Source organism: Anser brachyrhynchus (genome assembly GCF_964034855.1).
Source record: "Anser brachyrhynchus genome assembly, chromosome: 2".
In the NCBI taxonomy this organism is placed as follows: Eukaryota; Metazoa; Chordata; class Aves; order Anseriformes; family Anatidae; genus Anser; species Anser brachyrhynchus.
In genome coordinates this window covers 23492350-23502755 of record NC_137695.1, presented here as the reverse complement: position 1 = coordinate 23502755, position 10406 = coordinate 23492350, and the positions used below count along the sequence as shown (strand labels likewise).

Below are 10406 nucleotides of genomic sequence, written 5' to 3'. Positions count from 1 at the left end.
CGTAAATATTTTTTCTAGGTTGCTTTCAGACATGCATAACTAAGGAACAGTAATTTTAGATTTGTGTTGAGAATAGTGGGACATTAAGGCAAAGATCAGGAGGCTCACAGGATCAGTATCAAACCTGTAGTTTGAAAAGCAGCATCTGCATTTTATTACTAGCCAATAGCCTTTTTGTTTCCTCATGCATTCAGCATCTTTTTTTTTTTTTGAGAGAGAGAGACCTTTGACACAGGATATAGATGTGCTAAATGTAAGAACTTAAATATAAGAAGAATAAACACCACAGTCCTTGTCATTGAAAGTCACTTTACTGATGTTACAATATGTTAGTAACATTGAAAACCACAGGCATTTGTATTAAATACTCTCATAGAAGTGGATACTGTGATGCTGTTATTAAAAGTGAGCAGGAATTTAGAACCAAATTACAATGATCTTATTTTATAAAAAGCAACATTTGTTTTTTTAGCTACATGAAAGCCAGATTCATTCACTTCAACAGCCCAATGCCTGTAATGTTGATGACAAAAACAGCACACTCAAAGCTAGAAAGTTGTAAATTGCAATGCTTCGTTTTGGTGTTTGTCAAAATCTTATGTTTCTATTACATCATGTACAATTTTTAAAGGATTTTAATTAGCGAAGACAACAATATGACATAGATTGGTTGGTTTTGCAAACATTAGCCCAGCCCCAGTGGTGAAACCCAAGTCTCCTTGCCTCTCTGAATGTTTTACCAGTCAGGGCTAGCGTGAGTGAAAAAATAGCTTTTTCTTACAGCAATGCCCAAGATAAACGTTAGCACAAAATGAAGCTGGCCAAGCCAATTGGTATATACCACCCCCAAAGCTTTGCTGAAAGAACATCATACTGTAAATAGTGTTTTCTCCAGCAGATTAAAAATTCTGTAATGCTTTGCTATTCTGAAAAAAATATTTTGCTTTTATGCAACAATAAAAATAAGTACTGTATTCTATATAAAACACTACCTATTGTAATACATCTTTACCCTTAAGAAAAGAAAAATCAGGTTATATATTCACAGTTTGAATATGTTCTGGACTGTATTTCCAAGCATAAAATATTTAGATTCTCTACACAGGCAGTGAGCAGGAGTCCTTGTACCAATATTCAAAATAAATCAGCATTTACTGTTATACAGAGCCTTACGATATTGCATGATTAGCTGCTAGCACCACTATACTTACATGGTCAGTCAGGCCTATATACAGAATTCCTAATTTGGTTGTAAAAATAGACTCTCCATGCTAAAGTTAGAATATATAAGGTCTTAAGGCCTCAAGTTAAGATTTTTTTTAACCAAAACTTCATTTTTTTTAATCAGAGGATACATAAACTTAAAAAAAAAAAAAGCTTGTTGCTTTGACATTTTATGCTCCTGTAATTAAAAATAGTGTGACACCTCTGCTTCTCCCTTTAGAGAATGTTTCTTTTTAATTGCTCTGCACTTCTTCTTTTCACCAATCTTCCTCATCTCATGCTGACTTATATTGCAGTTACGGCCTGTCCATGTAACCAAAGTTTTCAACCAGTTTAGAGCTGGCTTAGCTAAAATATTTTTTAAACGGGTGTAGGCTGTATTTTAGAGAACTAAAAATGCCAGCCCCAGCCAGGTGAGCCAGTTTGAAAGTCAGGGACAGAGTTTCTTGAGTGTGAGCAACCGAACACATTTCTGTGTTCTAAAGTTACTTTTACTGCTCGTTTTGGTTACTCATCTGAGATAACAACATATTTGTGTTGATTGTTGTAGTGCATTTCTAATCAATTGCAGGAAACTGCTCTGGAATGACAACACACCACCTGCTGGCTGTAGGAGCTACTGTTTCCAAAGCTTTAGTCTACATCAGCATCCATACCTGAGGTACCGAAATATTTTTCATAAGCCAACTTGGAAAATATTTGGGTCAAAGGAGTTTTTAGTGTCAATGGTAGACACTTCATTTCTTGTTTCAGGTGAAGTCACACCTAAGAGTCCTATCTATACTGCAACTGTAACTACACAATCAGCCTCACTGTCCTCCTTTTCTTCTTGCTCTATTATAGCTCCATGGTAGCTATTTATTTGCACATAGGAACTTCACCCCACCATGCAGTCACAGGATGACAAGCTGTACAAACGTGCAATTTATCTACATTTGTCTTCAGGAAATTTGACTGAAGTCAAATCCCATATTGCTGTTCAATGCTGTATGGTTTGGAAGCCAGGCAAATAGCGGGGTCAGACTGGCAGCAGAGGAGACCAGAATGCTCAAGCTCTTAAAAATGAGGTAAATCAACATTGTGGTTGATATAAGTAACACATTCTGCTAATGATACAGATATTCAGATGACTTAGAGGAAGAAGTGGATACTTTTGGAGGAAGAAAATTAGGATGTAGTATGACTTTTATGTTCACAGTGATAAAAGAGATTTAGCCTTCCAAAATGCTAGAGGATGAGAAAGACACCGGATGACAGCCACCAAATGGTTTTACCAGTGCAAATTGCAAATGAGACATGAGGCTCATTCACCTATACTGCAGCAAGTGCAAACGATGTAATAACAGCACTGGAAAGACCTTATCTTGTGTGGAAAGGCAACTCACTGGGCAACATTTTGATCTTAGTCAATCAACACAAGAGGCTGCTAGTGAATGAAATTATCATTCATGGGAATGCTTTTCAGTAGGAGCAAAAAGGGGATAGAAGAGAAGGGAACAGCAGCTTGCTCAGTTTTACACTGGAATTTGGTAAGTTTGGCTACAACAGCTCTGTATGGGATTTGATGACAGAGCAAGTACTAAGAGCTAACCTATTATCCCACGGAATTATGGACTCATCATTGCATCACGTCACATCCTGATGTATTCTCCTCTTCTCACATGCCAAGAGTCTTTATCATGTTGAGAGTGTCCATGATACTAATGTCCATGACACTAATGAAACGAATGTAAATTTGGTCTGAATTTGTAGTACGTGCATGCCTGTAATAGTGTATGTACCTACTCATAGCCCTGGTTTTGAAAACAGTTGTCACATTGATGTTGACAAGACCCCTTCGTTCATTTAAAACCAGCAACAGTGATTCAGGTAAGAGGACTTCAGCACACTAGCTATTGACATAATTTCTTTCTCTTTTTAATTCAGGCTAAAGCCCAAAGTTCCATTTGTTCATTTGCATAATCAAAGTTATCTAATGAGTGCATCAGCTTAGCAGGGTCAGCATCATAAATCAGGAACAAAACCTATAAACCATTTGGAAGTGGCTGTCTTCAAAGATACATGTCATACTTAAATCAGGTAACAAAATTATATGTGAATTATCAGTCCAAACCATTTCTGATATACTGCCTGAGTATGTTCACCAAAAGGCAATAGCATGGATTAATCAAATTCTTAACAAATCCAGAACTAGCAGGTATATTTTTAGTTATTAAATTGAAGCATCACTGTGCAGCATTATTATCCGGATACGGTCTGTAACTTTCAGTCTCCATCAGTTAGTGATATTAATTTTGTTTTAAATTATACAAGGTTCTTCTCCCACATGTTAAAATACATAACGCTAAGTATAGCTCAGCCTGCTGGTTGTATGCTCTTATGGACAAATACTTGTAATGTATTAGACATTACACACCACCACCACCCACTTCAACAAGTTTCTACAGCATAGCTGGCAAAAACTAGTTAATTTACTAAAAGAAAAATAAAAGTTTGAGTCTGAATGAGTCAAAATGACTGAGTTATCTTATTGACAATATGAGTGCTCTATTGTAGACTGGATGAGGTATTATGCGGCAATTTATATTGCTTTTGCCAGTGTAACCAACTACTATGAATAAAAATATATGCAGTCTTCAAGGTTACAAATCTGGCAGCTTTCAACACACTGCATTTTAAACCACAGAAATGCAAGCAAGCGACTTCTTTGACCTCCGTTGGCTTAAGAGGCTCTCACAGCCCAGTTTCCTGGGCTGAACCTGAAAACAGTTCAGGTTTTGTGCCATGACAAGATCTCCAAGCTACAAAGTTAATGCAAAATTCTCCGCTGAAGAATTTTGCAAAAATGAAAGGTTTGTGATATTCTCACTGTAGACCATCAAAGTGAAAGTCAATGTTTATTTAACTTAAACTTAGAGCTCATAACTAGACTTCCAGTCACGACATAGCCCCAAATGTAAAGGTGACTGTTAAAGTTACGCTACAGACACAACTGTATCATCATATGCTATGAATGAGTTATACCAAAACACGTGAGAAGCTGTAAGTACATAGTACATTGAAAATACAGTCAGGAGAGCCATTTGTTTTCAAAACAATAAGCTATGAATATTACACAAACAGCCAATATGGTACATCCAGTTCTGTTTGCCAAATCTTGCTGCTTCTTGATAAGGCAAAATGGAAAGGGAAGAGTAAAGGGTGATAAACATGAAATATGCACAGAAATCTAACAGGATTATTCAAATTACGTGCTAGATTGTAACCAAACAAAATATCATAAAAGGCACATGATGAAGAGTCCAGTTACTAGAGACAAGATACTAACGTGGAAGGGGAAAACAGCTTCCAGGCAACAGAGTAACACAAGAGCTGTGAGGCTAGCATAATTTCCTAATTAGGGTGAACTTGAGGGTCTTGAGGGTCCCACTCGAAGTCCAGCGAAATCAATAGAAGACTTCTATTGATTTCAAGTGCTTATGGCTCAGGCCCCTATTTCATGAGCTATACACTACCAACTACCTTTAATCCAGTTACCTACACTCAAATCTTTGCAAAAAATATTCTTCTGTGCTGCCAACTATTTACTCTTCAAAAAAGTGCAGAATCATTTCCTAAAGCAATTACAAGTGACTGGCTCCTTCCAGCTGTTCTGTCTTGTACTTGTACTCACTCTTATTTGCCTTTCTCCAAAATACTTACCAGAACCTGTCGACTGTGAAGGAAATCATTTGAACTCCAAGGTCAATATTTTGTTATAATCCAACACACAGCCTAATCATAAAATATAGTGCTTCTAAAAATCTTGCTTACTTTATAGCTGCTGACATTTCTTAATTTAATCTTACATATATGTGACTTTATTGACTCACTTAAAAGTTAAAAAAATATATTAAAAGGCTGAAAGTGTTGGGTTCACTTTTTAAAGGAAATACATGAAAGAGGTAGAAGATTCAGAAACACCGCAGATGTTCCCATCACAATGATATCTAATTGATCGCTCGGTCATTGGGCAAGGTATTCAACTGCACCATACAGAATCGTGTGTTATTCTGTAATGGCACTACCTGAAGCTAAGAATCTGTCATTTTTGGAGAGCTGGAGAATTATAAATTGAATTGATGTGGTCCGGTTTTCTTATTGAATGAAAATTTCCAGTCAGATTACCACATTTGTTTTTACAACACCCTTTACAAAATCTCAGGTACTAGAAATCTCACCATCCGTTTATTCGGGAAACCAACATCTCCATGGTAAAGGTGTTGGGCTTTTTGTTGGTTTGTTTTATAGGCTAAACTCACTTGTACTCAGTTCATGGCCCCAAAAAATTGTCAAGGGGACTTCAGGGGCAGCAAGCAGAGCATCCTAGCACATGGTAAAGGAGATTCCAGAAACAAATAAAAAGACAGCAATGAAACTGGCCACTTGCCCAGCATTGTTATTATCTAGTGCAGTGAAATTGTTAGGTTTCTCATAAGATACACTTTGCCATCCAAAACAGCATCTGAAATGCTCTGTCAGAAACACACAGCGAGTCTCACCAGACGGACTTCACATCACCACATCCTGAATTGACAATGTCGAAGTGTTCCCAAATTTTCAGGAAGTTTGTACTGCAGGTTAGTTCAAGACTCTGTCTCTGTTGTCTAGAGGATCATTCTTGATCGCACCGGTGTGAGAATACTCTGGTCATCTCACTGGACAGCGCATGTTGGCTGGTTCCCCTTACGATGATTTAAGACAAAGTGTACAGTACTGATTTCTGTGTTCCACCGTGTAATTGAGATTGTCGGTTACTTAGAAGACAGTACAGATTTTGGTCAAACACCAGTTTCTGAGAGACATGGTTTTACAGTACTGTACTTTCTGTATTTCCACAGTTGTCTGCTCATAATATTAGAAAAATTGAAGTGTGATGATGTTAGTCATGACTGTTTCTTTAGGCATTTGGCAAAATACACGTATGTATAACAGCTATTTTTGACGTTATCAAATGTTTACATATATACAACCTGTATACTGAGATTATAAACACGTAAAGTAAAAAAAAAAGAAAAAAAAAGATATAATCCTTGTTTGTTTGTTTGAAGTTTAGGTTCAAAGAGTTGCCTTTCAAAGCTTGAAATCCTGTCACAAAAAAAAAAATAATCCTATATTTCTTACTCCTGCATGCTAATTGCTACTACGGTATGTTGTTTATCCCTTACATGTGGAAAGTAAAGAACACAAGGTTCATGCACACAGCGTACAAGTTTACATTGGCCGGGTTCTCCTGAACACACGTTCCCAAGCCCAGTCTGGTCTGACTGGGAACTGCATTAAACCCGAGAAAAACCTCTCTTGGGTGGGACTTGCAACCTGACTGCAGCTGGGATGCTAGGTAAGTGTATCTCTCATCATGCGGAACAGCCTTGATATGTCCAGTCTAATACTCCCCTGTTAATTGGTATAATTTTGGTTGTTCTTTACCTCAAATATCAAATCCATAAAATTCTGGCTGACCAAAAAAAAAAAAAAAAAAAAGACTGCTTTTTCCCTTCCAAATGAGAGGAGGTTCCCATTGTGATCACGGTCGTCTGTGTTGATCTTTCCCATTGTCTGAAGACCAGATGAATGTGCAAGGACTCAGCGATGCTGAGTTTCTATAAAATCTGAAGTAAACAGTTCTTGACGTCACCCCAGGAAAACGGAGCAGCTAAATGGAAGTCTCCCATAGCTGGAGAGGGGAAAAAAGGAACACAAACACACATTATACACTGAGATAAAGCAGTGCGAATTTGTCTGGGGAAATGCACCTCCATTGCCTGGGCTGCCGAGGTTGTGCTTGTTGGTCTCTCCTACCTCTGGTGGGCTGTTCAGGCCACAAGCAGGCAGCCCTGGCCATTTCGGCACAACTCGCAGTCAGCAGAGTAACGCTCCACAGGAGCAGACGGTTTGAAGGAAATATATCGGTGTTACATCAGATTTCTACTAGCAAGCTTTTACCTTACAGTTACGGTAATTAATATTGGTATAGAGATTATTTCCCACCATCTTCTGCCTAACCCTGCCCAGGGCATCTTTGATCTCTGCTGTGGGGCTGAGACGCACCGGCACAGCCCTGCCTCCCAGCTGCCAGCTCCACACACGTCTGCAAGACCCTGTGCTGCCCCTCACACGCCTCCTGCCCACAGCAGGATGTGGGGCAGCAGCTTTCAGGCCCCAGCAGCAGTGCTCCGGTCCTTTATTCTTGCATAAAAGGGTGGAGAACAGTGCTGGGAATCGCACCTGCTTCAGCAACATAAACTAAAGGTATCACAAGTATAACACCTGAAGTAAATTTTAGGGGGAAGGGGAGTTGCTTGTTTAAATGCCTGCTGTGCCTGAGTAGACACAAAGGAAGCAATGGCTAGCATTGCCTTCTGGCAGCAGCTGGAAAGCTCATTCCAGAGGTTTCTGCCCATCCTGGGCAACCCCAGGGCTTGGTGCTAGCCCTTCATGTCCTCCTCAACTGCCGCTCATTTGCCTTTCCATAATGCTGGAAAGCAGCCATCCCCCAGCCCAGGTGCGCATCTCTGACTGCTTCGGATCCCTGGAAGGAGTAAGGGAGGAAAGCCAGGCTGCTCTGGGGCTGCCTGTCCTCCTCCACAGCCCAAAGGCTGCCCAGGCATGCTCCCAGTTTGAACTAGGAAAAGTAGTGAGACCTGGGCTTCAGGTGGGAGAGCAACCCGAATGGGTTCTCTGTAAACACAGCCACTGAGGCTGTGCCAGAGGCTCAGCCTGTAGCAGCTTCCAGAGCTATGGATACGAAGTTAATACTCTCACTGTTGCTCAAAAATCTGCCGCCTTTCCCTTTTGCAAAACTACCAGTAAATTACATCACCGACAAACATGCACAGAAAATAATAGGTACACATACCCTGGCACTTTGCCTGTTAGCTTTTTTCTCCTCATCGGGAAGTGGTGGCATCGGGTAAGGGTATTTTCTGCTGGAAGCAATAGACCCAGTGGATGAAGATGGAGACTTTGCAGGAGACAGTGTCCTGAGGTGTTGAAACACACAAAATAAATGTCATGTCTTCGGGTCCCAGCACTGCAACAGCAACTGCCATTACTCTGAAGCGTGGTTCAGAACCAAGTATTATTAGCTCAATATTGGGGGGATAAAGTTGTTTGGTCAGTAGCCTAATAATTTCATGACTATAAATAAGGGTATTTATAGCTTTCAGGAACACTGGAGGAAAAAAAGTAAAATTTCCTACTTACTAGAGTTGTATTCCATAATAAAAATGATTTCTTAGACTGATTTATATGGTATTGTAATTAACATTTTTAAAACTAACAAAACAAATCTTTAATTGAGTAAATACAGGACTAAAAGATAGAAATGGCATTATGAAGCCTAAATAGAAACAATAATAGTATAAATACAAGCTGAACAGTGTTATCTGCCAGTGGATGGAAAAATGGCAATTATCAGTGTCTTTATATATATATATATCTTACACATCTCCTGCGTTGATAAAAGCATAGCAAATAAATCTATTATTTTATAACAACACATTAATTTACACATATGCATGCACTCGGAGGCCAAACTGTTAGTTGTGAAGGAACAAAGGCATATACAAAGTGCTAATAACAAATTATTCGACATGCAAGCATCATACAGTGCATATTGTTCCAGCCAAAGAAAGAGTCTGATGAGAATATACAAAAATGGACTGATTAGTCAATGGCAATCAGCATTTCTGTACAAGGTGAGTAGAGTAAGCAGGAGCAAGTAAATGTTTGAATCACATGAAAGGCGTTCTTTTCAAGTCAATAAGGCAGCAGCACATTATTGACTGAAATTTTATACCCAAGAAAAACTCTTGTATGCTTCTGTTTTGAGATTCTGCACTTTTCCCACTTGAGAGGTTCCTATCAGGCTCTAGTTCTGGGCAGAATAAAAGGGGGAAAAAAATCTCCAAGTAGAAAGTGTAGGCTACCATGGCCTTTTTGTCTTTTTGTTCTCTTTTTCAGACTGAGGGCATTTTCCTAAGGAGGCCTCCCACTAGTGCAGGCACATCACCCAGAGCCTCCCTGAGCACTGTTACCTATTATTTTCTGAGCTTAACGTGTCCCTGAAGATGGAATTTGTCCCTCAGTCTCTACATAGGTCCTCCAAGCCCCTCACACAGAGCAAGGGCTGGCGTGTTGAGCAGCTGTAGGCCCAGTGACGAGCACCATTAGCAACACCACGGACACCAAGGAGCCACGGGGCCCAGGCCTGGCAGCCAGCCTCACACCCCTTGCTCTGGGATTTGTAGGATCAGCTCCTTCTGTCTAGAGAGAATTACAGACAGGTCAGGGACTCTTTAGTGTCTGGAATTGTTTTGTGCATCTATTATTTGAGTGAAATTCATTTACCTTTAAGTAATTATTCTTTTATTTTGGACTAGTGCTTCATTTTCTTGTGTCTGTAGCTCCCTACAACAGCACACTCATGTCTCCCATACAAACAATGACTGATGGTAGCCACGAGCAACACGGTGTCAATGGAAATCACATGGTGACAGCTCTCCAGCCTGCCTTATGATGCTCTAATGCCTCATTCTGTAGCCTCTAAGTTCAACAGCACTTAAAAAATTGGGGTTGGTATGTTATCCAAACACTGAAAAGTACATCTGCAGCGCGTGCACTTTGATTACCCATTAGGATGAACTGGACATACGTGAACATTTTCAGGAAGAAAATTTTAAACAGATACTGCAGTGTAAAACAAGACATTCATATGTCCAGCATCACAGATCTGGGCACCAAAATGCATCAGAAAAAAAAATTTTAAAAAAAGTTACTTTTTAAAAGAAATCCAGAGAAAGTTTCTCAGCAGTGCCCTGCTCAGTGCTCTGCTCTTCACTACCCCTATGAGTCCTCTCATCTGGGCCCAAACTTGGACAGATAAGGATCACAAAACAAATATTAATGGATATAGAATCAAAAGTAATAATAATAAAAAGGAGAGGAGGAAGGGGGAAAGAAAAGAATAGTAGATTTTACAGATTATTAGTAATCTGATTATTCATGAACTTTGCCCAACAGCTGCAGTAGGATTTAAAATCTTGATGGGTAAATTTATAATGATTGGCACAGAACCAAGGGTGTTAGATCTGGCTTGGTAATCCCTATGAGAAAGCTGTGTATTTATGCAGGTACCATGG

General features: G+C 39.5%; 1 protein-coding gene across 13 annotated transcripts in view; it reads right to left on the bottom strand.

Annotated features, from left to right (window-relative positions):
• Positions 1-292: 292 nt before the first annotated feature.
• The window catches only part of ADAM22 (ADAM metallopeptidase domain 22), a gene marked incomplete at its 3' end in the record, with an annotated part of 141912 nt that continues 131798 nt past the window's right edge, over positions 293-10406 (bottom strand). For 12 of the 13 annotated variants that reach the window (XM_080582462.1, XM_080582469.1, XM_080582471.1 and 9 more), the window contains 2 exons: positions 8123-8246; positions 293-6940 (listed from right to left, as the gene is read on the bottom strand). In XM_080582462.1, coding sequence (XP_080438588.1) covers positions 6920-6940; positions 8123-8246 — 145 coding nt within the window. The other variant, XM_080582473.1, reaches the window with a different exon arrangement.